Here is a 22,150-nt window from a genome sequence, read left to right on the forward strand (position 1 = left end):
ACAGGAATGTGAAGCTTAATTCTTTTACACATCCCAACCACAGCGGCTCTACTTGCCGGAAGACTCTACATTTAAAGAGCAGCAGGAAAGTTCCTTGGAGTGCACTCACATACTATGGTATACATAAATGCAACATCTTTCCCCCCTTTCTCAAAAAATTTGCTACCTAATGTTTCTCTTTTTAAAAGCCTTTGTAATAATATAATAAAAAATAATTTGTAAATTATTGTGATTTTTGAAAACTGTTTAACAAACATTTAATCAGAGCAATTACTCTTCAAATCAAAGCACCACTTTTGACTAATAGCTCACTTGCCTTTTGACAGGAAACAAGAAAACCTTTCTTTTGCTCTGTTCTCTATTAATTCAATTTACAAGTAGCTGAACTTGAATTTGGCACGGACTTCTGTTCAGAGAGACTAATGCAGGCTAATACACCGTACTGCTTTGTGTATCTACTTCAAAACGAATTTAATCAACACAGGAATATTCAATGCACACAAAATTAAACCACAGGTTTAAAGACCAATGCCAGCTGTGATCAGCAGGAAAGCAGATATCACAAATAGACTTTCTGCTAAATTATCCTGTTTCAGCTCAGATAGAGTTAATTTTCTCCCTAGTAGCTGGTGCAGTGTTGTGTATTGGTTTTAGTTTGAGAATAATGCTGGTAACACACTGATGTTTTAGCGGTTGCTAAGTAGTGCTTACCCTGATCAAGGACTTTTCAGTCCCTCATGCTCTGCCAGGGAGAAGGGACAGAGCAAGGACAGTTGACCTGAACTAGTCAAAGCAATATTCCGCATCACAGAATGTCATGCTCAGCACATACACAGGGGGGAATTGGCTGGGAGCCACTCCGGCGCTGCTCAGGGACACACTGGTCACCAGTCAGCAGGGGGCTAGCAATGATATTGGGCATCACTTCTCAAGTTTTATTCCTCCCTCTTTCTGTCATCTCCCATTTCATTACAATTATTAATATATTTTATTTCCATTACAAAACTGTTCTTCATCAACAGGTTTTAGCTTTCCCCCTTTAGTTCTCCTTCCCATCCCACTGGAAGGTGGGGGATGTAAACAAGCACCTACATGGTTCTTAATTGCTGGCTGGGGTTAAACCATGACACTACCAGAGATACCAGACTTTCTCAGGCATTTAGTGCATAACTGGACAAGAACTTTATTAATTTAATACCCCTCTCATCTTCAGCAATGAGAGTTTTATATGCAGATTTTATTTTAAGCTATTAAAGATAAGCCATATTTTTCTTTTCTGGATGTGATATGCATGTGTTTCTACAACTCTGACACAATCAGTTACCTCAGAAGTCACTCCACGCACAGAGTTTAGCTTGCTACTGGAAGAAACTGGCACTTTCTATGTAAACGAAAACTCGTATAAGAAGTGAGCAATAATCACAAGTGTTTATTTTTATCACCTTCTTGAGATATATACTGAAAACAAGTGATCTGCATGCTGACAGAAGGGAAGCTACATTATGTAAGAAAAACTCTGGGAAAAGAAAAAACACTTTTTCTGTGTTTAAAGGAACCAAGATGAATGTTCCTAATCAAATCATTCCTGCAGACCTCAACATTTGCCTATTATAAAACTAATGCCAAAATGAAGAGGCAGGACAAAAGTACCTCTTCTACTTTTCCCATAAAGTGATGGTCATAGTTGTTTTCTCATGCAGATTTAGCAAAATGAAGACATATGGAGGAGAGAAAATGTTCAAGTGGAAATTTGTTGTTTGGGTTTTTTTCATTGTTTTGGTGTCCCCCCCCATTCAATAGTTTGCAGTTACTTTTTAATGCCACTAAAGCACTCTCTCTCAAGAAAACAAAAAATAAATAGAAGTCGAGGAGGATGAGATGCCAATTCTGCAGTTTGAGATTTAGTGTGTTCAGAAACACATGCACATGATACTTAACTATTATTTTTTGGAGGTTTTTTTGGAAGTCCTAGTGAAAAACTTACACTGCATTTTTGGTCTCTACAGTTCAAAGACTCCCTTAAAAGTAGCACCAATGAAAAACAAAAGAATGCAAGTGTTGTGTTCCTCACCATACTAGCTCTTTTGGGGAAGCTAGCTTATCCCACATGGGGAAAGTAAACAGACTTCTAACTGTCGTCCAAGAAAGAGACTACCTGCTGTAACTCAGAAAGCAGCAGCACAAAGCTTCATCAACTCCACACATGGACTTAGCCACTACTCTCACCCAGCTGGGATGACACCCCAAAACAGCCCTGCCCTCAATAACACTGCTGTTCACATGAGCGAGGGAAGACTGGTTGACTCATGGAGATTAACCTCATACCTCTTCTGATGAGAAGAAAGGACTCTTACCTCTGAAGTCATAATTTAATACTCAAAATTTATGATGCATACAAAGACAGCAGAAGCTTCGTTATGACGCTGGAGTTTCAAAGCCTTTCTAGCTGCCACACCCTGCAATGCTTGCTTCACCTGTTTCACCTCTTCCTCAGTTGCAGGCCCCCTTTGTAGAAGCATTTCTCTGCATAACACAGATGTTTCACTATACTTTTGTTTAGCATAAGATTTACCTTGTTTTCTCCAGTCACAACCACAGTTTCCGAAAGGATGTACAGTCACTTGTTTAGAATAGCACATTCTAAAAGATGTGGAGAGAGGCACAGAAGCTGACTACAAGCATTCTTCCCCAACAATATGCAGCATTAAGTCTGAGTAGTATTGTGAGAGGATACAACAAAGTTATTGTAAGGTTCAAGTCACTTGAGCTTGTATTAAAAAAATTCAATCACCCTGATCATTTAGCTCTTCTGTTTAGTGTGAAGGCTACCTTAACAGCATCATTCTCTTTTCAACCTCATTTTACCACAGAACATTTTATAAGAAGCAATAGTTACAAAATTTCTTGAGACTGTATATTTACCTAATTAAAACAACAAGAAAATTTAAACAAAAGAGAAAATATAATTTTCTCAGGGAACAACCTTCCAGATATGTATAGATCAGACAGAATCCAGCTTCAGAAGCTATCCAGACTCAAGCTCTTATATGTTAAGTGGAGAACTACTGCAATGGTAGTACATGAAGTTCATGTATTTTACTATCAAAAACAGTAGATGTTTACACACACAGTATCTTGCTCCATACTTAACTGTTGCCACCCACAACCCTTGAATTTACTAAGACTGTTCAACAGCTGACACAGAAGCATGGTGAACAGAAACATAATACCTCCAAGTCAACTTGAGCCTCATCAGTTCTTAAACGGAAATCCAATAAAGGAAAAGGGTCTGAAGCAGTTTATCTTGCACTGAAAAAGACAGCAGCACAGTCGCTCACGTGTTCCCAAATCCTTCTGACCAAAATTTGTTGGGAAAACAGTTTTAAAAACATTAAAAAAAATTTAATTTTATTATGTTACCACATTTCAGGCAAACTTTCAAAGATTTATTTGACTTGATAGGTCAGAGCACCTACAAAAATCTATCCGAATTAACTCCGTATTGAAGTTTCAAAGGAAAACAATGAAGCCACCTTTTTATTCCCCTCTCAAGTTGTCCAAAGGGGACTCTCCACCTCCCACACACAAAGCCACACTATGCTATTTTCTCACTACTGTGGAATATTCCTCACATTCAAGATCAGAAATTCACTTCAGTCCTGATCTGCAAAAGTCTTCCCTGGCCCTATCTTCATTTTCTTAAAGAAGAGAATGTCATCACATTCAACCTTAAGAACTGGGCTGCTCACTAGAGACTAGGATAAGGTCAAATTCATTTCCAGTTGTCATCAGAACCAGGATATGAATTAAGCCTCCAAAAACATATTAGTTGAGTAATTCACACAGCCCTCTTAAAGGTTTCTCTTCCCCTCCCCCTTTTCCCCCCACTACAAGCATGGATTTATAAAAAGAGAAGCCTTCACAGGCACAACAGGTTGGATATAATGAAGCACTGTTTCTGTAGTCCTCTAGGTACCAACTTGAAAGGATGTTTTGCTAGTAGCAATGATTGGAGAACACTTCTCCAGAGACCAAAGAAAAAGTAATTCAATTTCAGCTGGTGAAAACTAGTATCTAGGAATGGCTGGTTTATAGACATTCTTTTTAGCTTCATATTACAGAAATGAATCAAGACTATATTAATGCAAGAAAAGTCTTATTACTGAAAACCAAAGAACTTCCTTGTGTTATTCACAATGAACTCCCCAAGCTTTCCGATTAACACAAAAAGCAAACAAATAGCAAGCTATTTTAACGTTTGTTGTACTTTTCCTTACTGCTCCATAAACAATGGAAAGGAGGAAAAAACTGAGGTATCTTATAAAGAGTTTGGGAACTCCAGATTAAAAAAAGATATCAAGTAATATCCAAGAAATGCTTCATTTGCAAAGTGATGGAGTGTTTCAGGTTAAGCCTGTACAACCTTGTATCTTGCATATTATCATTATCCACCTTAGAAAGTGTTGCTTTCTGTTTGAAGAGAGAGGCAAAGAATGAAACTCACCTAGAGTACAGAAAAGCAGACAAAGGTGTACCCAACCTCATTCCACTGAGGCAAAAGAATAGGTGATATTGCAGAGGGGGGAGAACAAAAAAAAAAAAAAAGTAAGAAATTCCATACCCAAACACCTTCCCCTAACGTAAAGGTAAAAACAGTACTGCTGGAGGAGCTAAAAGCCACACCACTACATTATCTATGAGGCAGGCCAGATTAAACGCGCACTGCATGTTTTACTCACAGTATCAGTCTTCAGTTAAGTCAGATTTTGAGCAAGACCTAAACAGTGAGATTACACCAAATACAGCACAAGGAGGCACTGCATCATGTATTCACTCTACAGTAAATCAGAGGCCAAATGTTTCATCATGACCTCAAACACTTCCGTTTGGTTTAGGTTTTTTTTCCCCCTCCAGGAACCCAAATGAAATCTATTCCCTACTTTTGCACTATTTTGTACTTACTGCTGGTAGTAGAGACTGCATGTTCTGGTTGGAGTCAGCTATAGTGGCTAGGTAAACCAAGTTTGTATGCAGCATCTGCTGATATCTATCAAAATAAACAACAGCAAAATAGATTCTAAGTCATAAACATAGCAACATCAGAATTTACTTTAATTCTGTACATGTAAGTAAAGTTACCTATATAAAACAAGATTCATGAGACTTGCAAGAGTACCATTATTAGGAATCAGAAGCCTTTTCCCCTCACATTTACCTATTACCCAGTCTTTCCCCAATGTCTCCACCAAAACTGTGCTTTTATCTTTTCTACAACTTCTGTTTTCTTATGACAGACAAATCTAAAGCCGGGTGACACTGTTCTTACCTATTTCACTTCCTGCCCCAAAATAAGTCACCAAGAGACACAGAGTGTGTCTGCGGCTGTATGGTGTCATTGCCATCACAAACACTTGGGAAAGACAGCTATTATGCCCCCAGATACATGGTATCTAGATCTATGTGAACTGTGACCAAGAACAGTGCAAGCATTTCACCAGGAGGACCCTGATGTTTGGAAGTTTGCTATGGAACCAATGATTCTTCTTCAGAACCACATTCTGGAGTCTCCACATCCATTCCACAGTCACAAAAATAACCCTGAAAGCAGGAACAGACTACAAATCCATCACTACAGGCTTGCAAACAGCTTAATATAGTAATGGTGCTACAATAAAAGCACCTACTTAAAGCAAAAATACCTACTATTTATGACCCCCTGCTACTCCCAAATTACCAGTTCTCTTAGTAAGGGACTCAAGCAATATTGTGATGCTGTGTCATATTTGTGATTTTTATTTGTCAAATTACATGACCATTCCATGCCAGAAAAAAAAAGGAAAATAATATTCCTTAGTAATTCACTCCTTCCACAATTCTCTTGGATCACTCTCTAGAGACCACACTAGACAGCAAGACTACATGAGATATTCTGCAAGCCAAACTCTAAGACAAGCTGGTTTGTTCTTGGGCAAGTGATAAGAAGGTGGTTTTCAAACATGCTGTCAGGAAGAAGGTCCATCCCTTCATGATTCTGCAATGTTTGAAAAGAAAACTGCCTCTTTTCCAAAGTGCAATTATGATGCAGACGAAAAAGATCTTGGGTACACAGTCCCCATTTTTATGAGCATCATGTAACAAACCTGAAGTAGGCAAGCTGCAACACTGAAAAGTGACAGAAGTGATAGTCATATGGCAAACAAAAATACCCCTAAATTTTAAGTGTTATATCTGTAGCAATACTTTTCTGCTCTTCACAGTACAGTTCCCCTACAAGGTGAACTAAACAAAACAAGAATGGTTATCTAGATGGAAATTCACAGTAGATTTGGATTAATGTCTTACTGAGAGCATTCAGACGTCTTTCCTTTGTTCTGATAGTCCATTATACACTGAATAAGATGGTTATTTTCATCCAACATCTGAAACGATAAAGAAGTTTGGCGTAAGTTTCATGTTCTTTGTGGAAAGGAACTGAAGATAAGCTTAAATATTGCTCCTCTTCTCAGAGGAAAGAATTTACTTATAAATAAGAATTTATTATAAATTTAATTAATGTATATTTAAATTAAATAAATTTAAAAATTTATTATAAATAAGAATTTATTTATAAATAACCAAAACTGAGTATTCCAAAAAGTTCTACTTAACCAATTACATATAGAATACTCTTTTGCTCCCATTTCCCTCCTCCAATTAGTTTTACAGATTCCAGTTTAAGGGTTTCTTATCACTATTAGAGCTTCATTTGTGAAGCTTCCCCTCTGAACACCAATGCTTGTTCCGCAGCAAGTTCTTAGGAAGTTTTCCAAGGTTTGCATATCTTTGATCTCTACAAAGAATTTACTTAAAAATTTATTCCCCAAATTTTGCTTTTTCTTCTAAAGCCTGCAGATGTTCATAAATTTAATACAAAAAGACACTGATATTGTCATTGATAGAAACTGAGCTTACCAGACAGGTCTGTTTCTGGGAAACACAGTGGAAAGCTAGGCCATATTTGCATTAAGAATCTCTAATTAAGCTGCATTTTATAAGTAATCTGTATAACGGGCACAACAGATCTATTATACTTCAGAACTGTCCAGGAATATTAACATATATGAATTAATTTTCTGACAAAAGAAAAAAAAAAAGTTGTTCTAAAATCATAGGACATTACAATCTCCTGCTTTCTACAAAAAACTCACGAATTCAAGGTGTTTCAAGCTCCATAAAGAGGAAAAAAAAAATAGTGTTTGGTTTCCTATGGCTGCATATCCCCCCACTCATGTATTTTTAACCATTCTCCTGCATTCTGATCAGACAAGAGGCAGCAGACCAATGGCTAATCCGAGCTATCAGCCAAGTTATCCAAGTCAGAAGAACTAAAAGTGCAAGGCACCCTGCCCATGACAGGGGAGTTGGAGCTAGATGATCACAGAACAGTTAAGGATGGAAAGGACCTCCCTCTGCCATGGGCAGGGACACTTCACACTAAACCATGGCACCCAAGGCTCCATCCATCCTGGCCTTGAACACTGCCAGGGATGAATCATTCATCACTTCTTTGGGCAACCTGTGCCAGTGCCTCACCACACTCACAGTAAAGAACTTCCTCCTTATATCTAAACTGAACGTTCCCCGTTTAAGTTTGAATCCATTACCCCTTGTCCTATTACTACAGTCCCTAATGAAGAGTCCCTCCTCCAGCACCCTTGTAGGCCCCCTTCAGATACTGGAAGGCTGCTATGAGGTCTCCATGCAGCCTTCTCTTCTCCAGGCTGAACAGCCCCAGCTTTCTCAGCCTGTCTTCATACGGGAGGTGCTTCAGCCCCCTGATCGTCCTCGTGGCCTCCTCTGGACTTGTTCCAACAGCCCCATGTCTCTTTTATGTTGAGGACACCAGAACTGTACACAATACTCCAAGAGCAGAGTGGCAGGATCACCTCCTTCAACCTGCTGGTCATGCTGCTTTTGATGCAGCCCAGGATACGGTTGGCTTTCTGGGCTGTGAGCGCACGCTGAAGCCAGCTCATGTTCAGTTTCTCATTCACCAACACCCCCAAGTCTTTCTCCTCAGGACTGTTCTTAATCACTTCTCCACCCAACCTGCAGCTGTGCCTGGAATTGCCCCGACCCCTTCCAACCCAAACCACTTTATGATTCTAAGAAATGGAAAAAGTTTGCATTGATTTATCCCTTTTCTCTCTCCCAGGGGAAAGCTACTCTACTCAGCTGCTGAATGTCACAGAACTAGCAGGAACCACTTCCAAGACTCTTCCCCACACAGTTGAGACTTGCCAAAATGCTCATGCTGCTATAAAGAAAGCACAAATAGTGTCATTACATCACCTTTTTCTCTCAAGGAATCCAACCTAAACAAATTCTATGCAGAAAAAAAAAAAAAAGAAGTACTGAAAGTTTTTCTTCTTCTTCTGACTAATCCATCTCTACTATGAAAAGGGTATGGAGCTGGAAACCTTACACAGTCAGTTTGCTCAGGACTTCTATCCATGTAAGAATAAGCCAATCAGCCAAGACTTCCTAAAGTCAAACCAGTAATTCACCAGAACTGACTAGAACAATCCCTGAGCAATTATTTTGCCCGAAACTACTGCATCTGGAAACACTGTCATTAAGCACTAAACTCAGAAAGAACTGCAGTATTTTGAGTTACTGTCGAAGCCTCAGAAACTAGGCAGGAGTTGCATACTCTGAAGAGGATCATGAACACACTGCTACACAGGCACATTTCACATTCACCAAGTTTTACATGAAACACAATGGCCACTTTCACCATAAAAAATAAGGAAAAAGGGGCTAACACCTCTGATACCAAAGTCTAGCACAGCACTTACAAAGGAAGCCTTGAATCAAGGCTCTCCTTGGAATGTCTCCCACCTTCCAGAGGAAGGCAGCAGACCCTTAAGGCTCAGTAGACAGGTAGACCTTGAGAAGGCCAGTTAAGCTGGTTGCATTCTTTATTGCAGCTAGGTAAGGGGAACCTCTTGGGGGAATGGAAGAAGGGAAGAAATGCTGGGGCCAAGAGGAAAACAAACAAGAAGGAATACAACTATATCCTAGACACAGCTGCAGGCACTATTTTATACAAGTTTGATCAAGCAGCTTCTGACAGAAAACTGAAATAGTTCTTTGAAAGAGTTATAAACACCTACCACCAAAAGAGAATTCAGTTTCCAGCTGGATGAAGACACCTCCAGGGCTTATGACAGCTTATGTACATTACAAAGATTGTTCAGCTTTAACTATCCTAGGGTTTTGCCAGCACACCACCATCAAATTAATGGTTTGACTACAGCACAAGAAAAACTTAATTGTCTGCATTCTCCATACACACCCCAGTGACCAGAAGTCTCTACCAACTACCCTCAGGCAGCTTTATACCCAGTGGGTATGCATTTTTCATATACGCTTCTCAAGCACTGACTTTTGCTACAGTACCCTGCAGGTCTGTTATAATTCTGGGGTCTTCTTTAAGATCCCAATACCTGCAACACCCACCTGGTAGACACTCATTCTTTGCTAGATCAGAGGTTAGCTACATGCATCCAGAAGACTCTTAGACAGAAGAGCCTGCAATAATCTGACATCTGTCTGATTCATAGCTATTTACAGTGGTAACAGTGCAAGTCTTGAACCAAGTTTCCAAATACCACCAAGTTATCATTGAACTTGAACACGCTCCTTCACTTCTGCCAATACAAAGTAACGTGGATTATTACAAATCCTGTACATGCTTTTCTTCGATTCTTTAGGGAGTTAACTTGCTCCCTCCCACAACAGCTTAAATGGAGTCGTCCGGAGCCGCTGTCATTGGCTCCGACCATTATGTTCTTTAATGACACTTCAGGTTGGGGGGGGGCGGGGGAGCGGGAAGCCTTACTACTAGGCCGACCAAGTTTGGGAGCGCTCAGCAGAGGCTAAGCCCCAAGTCAGGCAGGGTTTAGGAACACCCCGGCTGAAGTCCGGGTTTTAGGCACCCCTCAAAGGAAAGAGTTACTTCACTCCTCCAGTTCCCTACGGTGCTAGGTTGAGTCCTTACGGGTTAACTCACGCCCGCGGCCCCGGGAGCGCTCGGGACAGGCGAGAAACATCGGCCCCTCCAAGGCCTCTACGCGTCCCACGCTCTGGGACCGTCGAACAAGTGCGAAACTGCAGAGTAGCAGCGCTTTGCCAACCACCTCCGCAGAGCTGGGCCGTTCCCTGCCTCGACCACAGTGCAGCGAGGTCAGGCCGCTCCCCACCTCCCCGCGCCGGGGCCTTGACGTTCCGGGGCGCCGCCGTCACCCCGCTCCCCGCACGGCCCAGCAGCAGGAAGCAGCTGCAGCCCCCAGGCCAGGCCAGGCCCGGCCCACTCTTCTCCTCTGGCCCTCACCTTCTGTATGGCGGCCGGCGTGATCTCGCCCTTGCCCCGCTGTCTCGGGGCCGCGAAAGCCACCGACATGTCTGGCCGCTACCAGGAGCGTCAGCCCCCGCCGCCCGGTCACGCGCCCTGCGCACCCAGCAACGGCGGGAGGCGGCAGCGATCCGGGAAGAACACGGCGTGCGGGGGGGGCTGGGACCCAGCGGGAAGGCCCATTCCCGTCCCGCCGGGGAAGGGTTAAGGAGGACCAGCTGCTCCTTCCACTTTCCCGCTGAGAGGAGGGAGACCAGTGAGGCCTTGGCCGCCTTGCACCGCTCGGCTAAAACAACGGGACCTGGAGTTGAAGCTGCACCGTTTAGAAGTGACCTTCAGGTGTCACGCGACTTTCTTGGCCACCCCTCTCCTTCTGTCAGCATTGGTACGTTCCTGCCCCACGCGCCTCAGAGCAGGACAGGCAGCGAAGTGGTACGGCCGGCGGGGGGATGGGAGCGCTACGGTGTGCACGTTACAGGGGACGCTCTCCGGCTGTGCCGAGCGGCGCGCTCTCCTCCCCCCTCTACCCGCCGCGGCAGTTGGTTGCACCCAGGCAGCGCACTCTGGCGGCCGCGCGGGGCGGGGCTGAGGGAGGTACTTCAGGGAGGTGCCGGGCGGCTGCTGCTTCGGTGAGGCGCTGCCCGGCCCGCTCGTGAGGGGAGCTTGAAGCCGCGGGACCGGTGCTAACCGCCGGGGGAGGTGCTGCTGCCGCCCTTGAGGCTTTTGCTGTTTGCGGTGCCGCTCCTTCAGCAGCGCTTTTGCTGGCAACGCCGACGGGGGCGGGAAACAAACTGTGAAGGGAAAGTTGGAGGGGAGCAGCTGCGCTCGTTGGTGTGGGGCGGCTTTCCCTACTGCTCCCGGCTGCCGCAGCTTCCTTGGCATGAGTACGAGATGGTTTAAGGAGAAGCAGTTACTGCAGCAACTTTAAATAAATTGTAGACGCTGAAAGTGCTAAAAACTCGCCTTGATTTTTTTCCGTGAGGCCTTTGGAGGGAATGTCGGTTTGCAAAGTCAAACTGTTCTGTACAAGGATGAAAGTTTCAAAGCATCACCATAGAGCCACAGAATCATAGAATGTTTTGAGTTGGAAGGGACCTTAAAGATCATCCAGTTCCAACCCCCCTGCCATGGGCTGGGACATCTTCTAGACCAGGTTGCGCAAAGCCTCGTCCAACCTGGCCTTGAACACTGCCAGGGATGGGGCAGCCACAGCTTCTCTGGGCAACCTGTGCCAGTGCCTCACCACCCTCACAGTAAAGAACTTCATAATGCCTATTCTAAATCTACTCTCCTTCAGCTTAAAGCCATTCTCCCTTGTCCTGTCACTACCTGCCCTTGTAAAAAGTCCCTCTCCAGATTTCCTGTAGCCCCCCTTTAGGCACTGGAAGCTGCTCTAAGGTCTCCCCAGAGCCTTCTCTTCTCCAGGCTGAACAAGCCCACCTCTCTCAGCCTGTCTTCACAGGAGAGATGCTCCAGCCCCCTGATCATCTTCATGTCCCTCCTCTGGACTCACTCCAACAGCTCCATGTCCCTCTTGTGTTAGGGGTCCTAGAGCTGAACACAGCACTGCAGGTGGGTCTCACAGTAAAGCTGAAAATGCCCAACTAAAGCATCTTAGACCTATTTGTTCCTGGGCACATCCCCTGTTCTCAGTCTCTGTTTTTCAAGTGCCTCACTACAAGCTCTGAGGATTGTCACCTTTCCAAGCTGTAGCCTTCTGTAAATTGCTTTCTGCTCTTGCAGTTCACAGACGCATGTGCTGCTGTTGCTGATGGGACACTACTCAGTAACATGACACAACACCATAAAAAGTGAATCTTGTTCCTTACTCAATGCATTGCTTGCTGTGTTTCTCAGCTATTGCTGGCTGAAGTCCCTGGCTGTTCCCTCAAGCCCTAACCCTTTTGGTTACAGCACACATTTGTCAGTGGAATCCATGGCCACCCTGTGGCTGTACAGCTGCTTCCCAACTGTCATGCTCTCCCCTCAGACTGTTCCTAGGCTGGCTCCTTTCCCCAGCCCCATGGAGATCGCTGTTTCTAGCTCTGCTGCTGTAGGATTTACTGACACCGCCCATCACCCCGTGCTTTTTTTCTTTGACAGCCAGTTCCCAGGCTGCTGGCTCTGAGCTGTTCCTGCATTCCTACAGCATCCCTTTCTCCAAAGGCCCCCCACCTGGGCCTGATGGTCTCTTTTACCCAAACGGCACTGCTTCTGCCCTGTCTCTTCTGATTATACAGGACCCTGACTTGATGTGATACTAATTTGGCTTGCTCTCCTCTCCAGAAAAGGTCTCTGGCCCAGTTCTTGCACTGTACATGCTGAAGAGGAGGAGTGATGCCAGCATATCCATTAGGCTGTGTTTCTAACCATTTCACTCATCACCATGGTATCTGGGACCATTTTTTGGACTAGTAGGTTGTTTGGTTGGGGTTTTTTTCTGTCTCCCACACACGCTTTACCATCATCATCACTATTCCACTTGTAGGAAACCAAAAGCAAAAAAAAAGGGTTGAAGAAACCTGTTTTTTCTAAAGTTGATATGCTTCATGGTGATTCATGGTTATTATTGTAGGATCTTGGAGTGAACTTAGAAGATAACTGTCCTAATAGCTCTGTGCTCGAACTGATACTATTTCTAGTTACTACAAACAACAACGAGGAATCATAGGAATGAAAAATGCAAGACAGCCATGGCCCAATAGGTATGTAATCAGAGGTACCATCTCCTAGCCAGTTGCAAATAGAATAAGGAGGATTTGTTTCTTCAGCAGAAGTATATACTTGGTTCTGGAGAGCTGGTGACATGTCTGAAAGTGCCCCAAGGCTGCAAGCATCTTCAGCAACTGGAGGGCAAGCATATTCTCATTAAATACTCGGAACACTGTGAACTCCCGAAAATGTTTTCCTCTTCCCACAAGTCTAACATCTTGCTCTCATAGTCTGGTTACCCAACCACTGTTAATAAAATACTTCACATTGGGTTGTCTTGGTGATCACAGCGTTTGACACAATGTGGGTTCAATGTCAGGCACATACATACTGCTTTTATGATCATAGAACCGTAGAATGGTTTGGATTGGAAGGGACCTTAATGATCATCCAGTTCCAACCCCCTGCCATAAAAAGGGACACCTTCCTCTAGACGAGATAGCTCAAAGCCCCATCCAGCCTGGCCTTGAACACTGCCAGGAATGGGGCAGCCACAGCTTCTCTGGGCAACCTGTGCCAGTGCCTCACCGCCCTCACAATAAAGAAATTCTTCATAATATCTAATCTAAATCTACCTTCCTTCATCTTAAAGCCATTCCCCCTTGTCCTATCAATCTGAATGTTCCATCATATTCTCCGACATTTTCAGGTTGGTTTTGTATAGAGGAAAAAAAATAGGCTTGAATGATGCCACAGGTGACGAACCTTAAAATTAAAGGAGTAACTTCTTATTGTATTTCCTAAAATGATACAAATTAAATATGTGAAACTTTTCAGCACATGCCTATTTCCATGCCAAATACAGAAGAACAGTGTTTGGGATTCAACTCTATCAATTTTTACAGTAAGATATAAGATCATTCATTCGTAGTAACTAAAACCATCTCCTTGCCTAATTTTGTCTGATGATTAAATTAATTTCCCTCTGTGATGATTTTTCATTCATATGTTTCTCATTTTTGACTTCCACACACATAAATAGCAACAGATCTAAAGAAATGTTGAAAAAAGAGTCTGCAGCTCAATTTCTTTTACCATGCAAAGGGAAATTCACACTCAGAATCAACATTTAAATGATGGCACAGATGCATACAAGCAGGGAAATAGATAGCTGCAATGGAAATGGGCCACATGTCTCAGAACACATAACCACAACAGGGTGTCTCTTTTATGACTTTCTTAATGCACTGCAATATGCCTAGATATCAAAGGACATATGGTATATTTCCTCTTTAATTGCACATTTCTTTGCTCTTGTGAGTTACTCACAACCTTAACATTATTTAATTGTAATTTAGTTGCATAAATCTAGACCGTCATCAAGAGTTTGAAATGCAAATATGTTTCAGTCGGGTCTTTCTTCCACCTCTGTTCCAACTTTTGTCAGTGTAGTGTCTTTTTTTGTTGATGTGCATTTGAGTATGTCATATTTTCGGGGGAGAAAAGTGTGTAGACAGAGGAGGATGGGTCCTTTTCCAAGATGTTTTCGCCATGTTTCCAACTCATATTTCTCAGTAACAAGTAGTAGGTAGAGATACAGTTCCTGAGACTAGGGTCTGGAAAGCATTAACATTTAGTTCCTAGAGAAAGCTATTTGTTTTAAATTAAATGCTAACAGCAGAGCAATTTTAGTGCTCTCAGGATTGTGTCAGAATTCCTCATTGCAGATAAATTCATTTCGTTTTGGAGAAACCTATAATATTTGCAGCAATCCAGTCTTCCAACAATTCTGAGAAAAAAAATGGTCTAAGTGATCTTCAGTTTCTGTATTTTTTGCCATTTTTATTATCTGAGTTTCCATAAATTCCCTGGAATAGGAGAGAGAAGTAAGAGAAGGAATCCACAGACTTTCCCATCCATAAGTGGGAAAATACAGAATGCTGATTCATCAACATTTTCAAATTTGCATGTAAAATGAAAAATTCAAACTTAGCATTTACAAAGCTATATGTACAGCAAAGAGAACAGCAAATAATGTTATGGTAGCACCATCTGCTTAAAACTGCTCGACTAAAGGTCTTCTTATGAAAGTTGAGATTAGTTCTTGAGAGTTAGACATTTCTCAGGCAAAGCCTTTAGCATGTTGGTGACAGCACCTCATTTTGTGCATTCACTTCAAGTTGACAAAAATAACCCCACGTTCTCTACTATAATAAGTATGATAGCTCAGGATCTATCCTGTTAACAGGCTGAGAGGGTGAATTTGAGCCTCTTTTTCAGGGTAGACTACTTTTTCATCTTTTAACTAAAAAAACTGAAGGGTGTTTGCACAAATGTGTTTTGTAACATCAGCAATGCAATCAGGTAACAGAGCAAGTCTCAAGGAAGGAGTGTCTTTCAGTAGACAAAAAAGGAAGACAGCAAAGGGAAGAAATGCCATTTTTGGTATAGTATTTCTTCATCAGCTGATCTTAGTGTAATCTCATAACCTTAGTGGCATTTCCTGTGTGCCCAGTCTCTGTGTTATTTCACCTTGTTGCAAAATGAGCTTGCTCTTTAAGGTCTGCCTACGTAAATGCTTATACTGGAAATAGTTTTGAAAATAGTTTATGGAACAGGTTGCCAAAAGAAGTGGTGAATGCTCCATCCCTGGCACTGTTCAAAGGCCAGGTTGGATAGGGCCTTGGGGTACATGGTCTAGGGTGAAGCATCACTGCCCATGGCAGAGGGGTTGGAACTGGATGATCTTAAGGTCCTTTCCAATGCCAACTACTCTATGATTCTGTTTAAAAAATGGTAACTTGTTATCAAAATACACAACAATATCAGAATGGTTTTAGGGTAAATGGTGCTTTTTTTTCCTAAAAGGAATCATACTAACAGGATAAATTTGTCTTCAATTTATTCTGTCAGCTTCTTGTTGTTTTTGGTTTTGTTTTTGTTTTTTTTCCCCAGTTTTGTCATTTATATTCTGCACTGGCTACCATGTAGAATATTAATAAGAAGTAGCACCTGAAATGCAAGCCTATTTCTGGTGTAAAGGACCCAAACAGATATGCATACTACAAGGATATTGGTGGCTCTGCCACATTCCAGAGGAGCAATAAAAAACCAGAAAAAGCAATAAAAAATCCAGAAAAAAATCATAGGAGTGCTAAATTTTTCTTCTAGTATCTGTCATTTTAGTCTGCAAATATAAATATTTAGACTAAAGAAACTCACAGTGGGTTCAGCAGTTGGCACTGATGGGAGTAAGTGCAACGGCTGTAGTGAGAAAATCTTTCCATGTCCTGATTTTATTCTTCAAAAGGGAATCTCCAGCAACTAGGAACGTATGCTGTAAATAAAGGATAGCAGCACATGTAATCTGAGCCTCCTTAGAGCTGAAATTTTTCAAGAATTCTTAGAGGTTGGTATTTTATTTTGGGGCACAGAAGCAAAGTGCTGTACGTCACTAACTTCCTCATTTTTTGAATGTTGAAAGCAAAGCAGAAAACGTAAACAGGAGAAGGTACTGCCAAGCAGTGCTGAAGAAAAGGTAGCAATGATCTTGGTAATCACTGGACATGCAGATCTGTCGAAAGGCAACATGTTTGCAATGGAAAGGTACACTATTCTCCTGGATATGCTGCTGAGGACTCTCACTTCTGCATCATCTGCATCATCTTCAATTACTGCCTTCTCAAGATTCATTACCATGAAGGACAGAGGAGATGACTGAATGACTACAGTACTTTTACAAATCCACAACTTACTAAGGAAGTATAGAAAGTGCAAATTATAGAAAGTGCAATTTTCTTTCAAACAGTTTGATCCCATGACCTAAAGAAGACCTCCCTCCTTCTGCTGGCAGTGCTCTTTCCATTACTGCCCAAAATACTGTTGGCCTTTGCTGCAAGGGCACATTGCTGGCTCACATTCACCTTTTCCATCAGGACTCGTGGGTCTTTTCTGCAAAGCTGCTCTCCAACAGTCATCTCCCAGCACGTACTGGTGCATGTGGTTGTTCCTTCCCAGGTGCAGGACTTTGCACTTCCCTTTGTGGAACTTTATGAGGTCCACATTTGCCTATTTCTTCAACCAGTTGAGGTCCTTTGAATGGCAGCACAACCACTTGGTGTATCAGCCACTCCTCCCAGTCTTATAACATCTGCAAAGTTGCTGAGGGTCCACTCTTTGCCATCATCCACATCATAAATGAAGTTAAACAGTATTGGCCCCAGTATTGACCCCTAAGATATATCACTGCTGACTGGCCCCCCAGCTGGACTCCATGGTACTGACCACAACCCTATGAGCCTGGTAGTTCAGCCACTGTACACTTATTTAGTCTATAACTTCACCAGTTTGCCCATGAGAAGGTTGTGGGACATACTGTCTAAAGACTTACTAAGGTTGGAATAAAAACATAATCCACTGCTCTCCCATTCCTGCATGCTCAGACAGCTTAAAATTACCTGTCCCTGCATTCACGTCTGGTGTGTTCCCTTTTTATGTATGGGGTTTTGTCAGGAGCTGCTTGTTTATCCCTGCAGGCCTCCTTGCTTGTGTTCATGCATGCAGGCCTCCTTGCACCCAGGCATGTGTGTTTCTTTTCAAGCAGGAGCAAAAAGGAAGAGAACAGGAGGCTGCATCCATGGGAAGAAGTCTGGCCTGCAGGGATGATAGCTGCTGGAGTGCTGCTCTTTCTCTGTTATGCTACTGAGGAATGCAGGTATATAACTGATCCAGGCAGGTATAAGGATGACAAAATGAATACTAGAAGTCAACACAGTTACTATTTTCTTTCTGGTTTACTATGTTGCTTAGAGACAATTACAGTAAATTCCTCTTTTTAGGGTAGTCCAAAGGCAGTTTACCTATTTCTAACATGCATCCCTTTTTGCTTTCATTTTAAGACAAGGGAAGACCCACGCTTATAGTTCCTCCCTTGCAAATACTCCTATATGAGTGTGTGCTCCTGCGTGGTGGCACTTCTTCCTCCTCTTTCTGCTTTACCCTAGGCACTGTCATCATCCTTGGTGTCCTTGCTGATGCTTCTTTGACCCCTTTTGAGTTGACTCAACTCAATAACCTTACAATAAGAAACACTTCATTTGCTTTTTGAATTGATTCAGTGTGCAACTGTATGAATCCCATAACTCTGTGAGGGAAAGAGAGAGTGGAGGAGAAGCTGGGAGAGGAAATGGAACTGTCCTTTTTTTGGTCGTCAGGGCATCATTACCACCCACCAAGGGTGCAATTTAATGTTACACCTAACCAACTGTGCATGCAAGCCGCTATTGAAGCAAATAGCCCTAAATTCACTGATCTGATGCAAAGTGAATTCTTGTTTTGGTGAATTGCCTCAAATAACTGAATTGTTAAATACAGTTCAGGGGAAGCTGCAGGAATGTCTGCATGGAAGTGGTTGGGAAGAACAGAACTGCTGCTTTTTGTGTCAATCTCCATTTAGCTCATGCTACAAGGATGTGAAACCGTCCTCTTTGCATGCTTTCAGATGGGATGAAAACAAAACTCAGCTTGTCAAAAGAAATTTAGTTGTGAGTTGGGTGAACACACTGATCTGACTTAGCAACTGCAGAACAGCTTGTCCTAACACAGGGAGCAAATGAGAAGATTCAGTGAGGAGGACAGGAGATGGGGGAAATCTCTGTTGACAGCAGTGTGCTCATAGCTTGGCTGATGCTGAACATGGAGCTGCTTCCCAAGATTGGGATTCCAAGTGATAGAAGAAATTTTCAGCTTTTTGTAGTAAACAGCTCATCAAAATGATCCAACTTAAAAAAAAATACAACCAAATTAAAATATTTATCTTTTACTTTCTGAAGATGAGTGTTTTCACTGGTCTCACAAGCAGGTGAAATTGTGGGAGAATGGGAGAATGAGCAACAATACCACTAAGGGAATAACTGACTAGGAAATTGGGAAATTGGGAATCTACTCAACTGGCTTTATTGTCAGGAAAGTTAAAATGTGAAACTGTGCCTTGGATTTTCTACAGTAGCATGTAATCAAGAAGAATAAGGAGGTACCTCAGCAACTCTCTCTTCTTCACACTGTTACGGTGCTATAACTCCCATTTCCTGGTAGTGTAGGATAGAAGGGGTGGTACAATACCAAAACCATGTAATGTGGTACAGTAGGGAGCAGGGAACTTCTTACATGTGGTTTTGGAGGTGCTAAATATATGTTTAATTATGTAAGTTAATTTTCTGTAAACTTAAAACTGTTATGGCCTGAAATTTACTTAAAATTGCTGTTTCTCAGATAGCATAAGGCTACCACTGTGTGCTGTTTTGAATTTGTTCCTGTCTTCATATGCATTGTTTTTCAGCAGGTTTTTACTAAAAAAAAAAGAAAAAAGGTGCAATGGTTTGCTCCTTTTTGAATAATAATAATTTGTTGCTAATTAATTAAAGAGGCTGTGTGATGACTTTACTATTATGATTATGCAGACCTAGCTACTGGTGCCAGAATAGTGATTAACAGCACCATAAACTGACTCTTGAGGGTCCAGTCACAGAATATACCACACAGTGCTTTGCAACTTTAGCAGGTAAGCAGCAAACAACTGTTCCTTGTATATATAGATCTGTGAATATTGTATAATTTGGAAATAAAAACACAGTGACCAAAAACTTTTACTGTATAAAGAGGTGAGATAAAAATATAAATGTAAAAAAAACCCCACAGAGCAATGTGAAAGGTCAAATTGAATGTAAAACTCACAGATTCTTATTTTCAAATACTTTTAAGACTAGCAGAACACCTGTGAGCAGGCTGGTTGATTGCAACCATCTGAGATGTTCCTTCAAATCTTTTCACAGCTGTGCCTGAGATCATGTTAAAGGATAACCTGATTAAGCCTTAATTCCTGTAGTCTGTGTGGTTTTAACAGGGAGTAGTTTCTTTACAGTGAAGCCTGTTCTGCCTCAGTTACTTAGGTGTGATTTGAACAGAGTTGCACAACCAGAACATTGTCCACAAACTAATGTCTGAAGATCAGAAATAAGCTGTTGATGGATTGGAAATGAAAATGTTTATGTTGAATACCTGCATCTAGCCTTTTCAGTCTTGTGCTTTCCTGGTGTATTCTGACAGTAAATTTCTTAATTTTCTGGGATGCCAAAACTGTTCAGCTTTCCTAGGGTGCTACACACAAAGCAATGGATGTAGACTTCTTGGTATTGCTTGCCTTGACTGTGGGCTTTGATAGTAGTGGGAGTCTTGAACTACACCAGACGAGCCATCTGGTACCTACCAGTCTCGGAAGTGTCAACTTTATGTGTATTATAAATAGTCTGTAAGTATCTAAGTACTTATATGTAAATACTGCATATATGGACTGCATGAAGAATCAATTTTATGTTTAGAAATTCTCCCATAGTCAGTGCATGTCTCTCACACTGGATGTTGAATTCTGAACCAAACTGCAACAAGCCAAGTCACTGAAGCATGCTTGGCTTTGGAAACAAAGTTATAATAATCTGTAGCCAAAATACGTCAAGACATGTAAAAGTTTTACAAAGGCTTAATGCTTGCTGCAAGAAATGGTAGCCTGTTCATGCAGGAAAATAATATCCATCCAATGTGTGTTGTCTTTCTTTGTGATTCTTTTGTTCACTTGTCACTTTTTATAGACACTTTTCTGTATAGATACTTAAAATTCGCACATCCGCTGAATTTGAAAGAACACAAATTGCAGCTAGGCCATTAGTGGAGTTTTGTACCAGAGAATTTTGAGTCATACCTTGCTCTTGATCACAGGTTTTTGCGATTGACTCCAGCAGGACTGGAAGAACCACAGCGTACTGCCTCTTCACACTAGAAGCTCTCCCTGTTGGTGTTGCAGCTGTGCTGCAGGAAGCAGTAGCAAGAGAGCAATCTGGATTACTATATTCAGGCTTCCATTCCAATTGCTGGGAAACTGTTGAATATGTTGGTTGGTCACGGAGGCAATGACCAAGAGTAGAAGTAATATTATTAAATGAAGACAGGTAGAGGCAGGGTTGAGGAAGTCCTCTGGCTAAAGGAATGGTCACACCTGACTGCAGCTGGTGTCATCCATACTTTGTACTCAGTCAACCAGATATTTACCACCTCAGTTTACTGGAGTAATGTCACTGCTGAGTTTGTGCTAATGGTTGCTGAAAGCTCTTACAAGTGTGAGCCCACAGGGTACTCCTCATTAGTGAACAAAATTGCCAAAGCACTTTTTGTTCCTTGAGACCACATTTGTACCAGACTCTCCTTACCTCCAAAATGGACCAGCTGTGTCATGGCTCCCCATGTGTGCCAGAGGCCATTGTAGCAATATTGATAGCTAGGCTCTGTACCCATGCACTGATGACTTTCAAGTTCTGGCATAGGTATAGCTAAGGCAGCTGAAAGCTGCTGGGGTGGGTTGGTCTATACCAACAACAGTGATGTGCACCTTCACTGCTCAGAAGGCTTTGGATTAATTCTCTTTGGTAAGTAGCTACCAAACTTGGTAGGAGAAAAGGATGGAGATAGTATACCAGCATGTCATAATAGTTTCCATACTTTGGTTATGTATAAATGGGAGCAATTTTTCTGCAGAATAGGCTAAAATTCCCCCAGACTTACAAGTGTATTCCCCCAGACTTACAAGTCCCCCCAGACTTACAATACTTACAAGTGTATTCCCCCAGACTTACATTTTGCCTTGGTGAAGGCAAAATCAAAGATCATATTTGCTGTGAGGCAAAAGACTGAAGGGCATAAGCAGCCTTTAACATCTTACACTAGTTTTATGTTTTGTTGCATATTTTATTCATTTCTGTCTGTCCACCAATGAAATAAAAAATCCAAAGAGAAAGCTAAATAGTGAATATCACTTCTGTATTGACCTATTTTTGTTTCCAAGTGCTTTTGTCATATAAGTATTCCTCATTACTGTGTTGATACTGTAAATGCTAGTTTTATCAATTTGATATTTTTTGCCATTTTTCTGACACCTTCTAATGTGATTGATGGCTTTAACATAGCTGCTAGAATTGGCAAGTAAGTAAACACTTTGCATTGTTTCTAGTTAAGCAACTTCGTGTGGAAAGTTGCCTTTTAGATAATTTAGTATGT

At 41.9% G+C, this 22,150-nt stretch overlaps 1 protein-coding gene across 5 annotated transcripts in view; it reads right to left on the reverse strand.

The window, feature by feature from the left end:
* The window catches only part of SS18 (SS18 subunit of BAF chromatin remodeling complex), a 42,630-nt gene extending 31,703 nt beyond the window's left edge, over positions 1-10,927 (reverse strand). For 2 of the 5 annotated variants that reach the window (XM_080609983.1, XM_080609980.1), the window contains exons 1-3: positions 10,376-10,925; positions 6,343-6,419; positions 4,963-5,047 (exon numbers count right to left, since the gene is read on the reverse strand). In XM_080609983.1, coding sequence (XP_080466109.1) covers positions 4,963-5,047; positions 6,343-6,419; positions 10,376-10,444 — 231 coding nt within the window. In that variant the 5' untranslated portion in view covers positions 10,445-10,925. Of the gene's footprint in view, positions 1-4,504; positions 4,550-4,962; positions 5,048-6,342; positions 6,420-10,375 lie in introns of those variants that run through there. The other 3 variants (XM_080609981.1, XM_080609984.1, XM_080609982.1) reach the window with 3 other exon arrangements.
* Between the last annotated feature and the right edge of the window lie 11,223 nt (positions 10,928-22,150).

Source organism: Psittacula echo (genome assembly GCF_963264785.1).
Source record: "Psittacula echo genome assembly, chromosome: 2".
Taxonomy (NCBI): Eukaryota; Metazoa; Chordata; class Aves; order Psittaciformes; family Psittacidae; genus Psittacula; species Psittacula echo.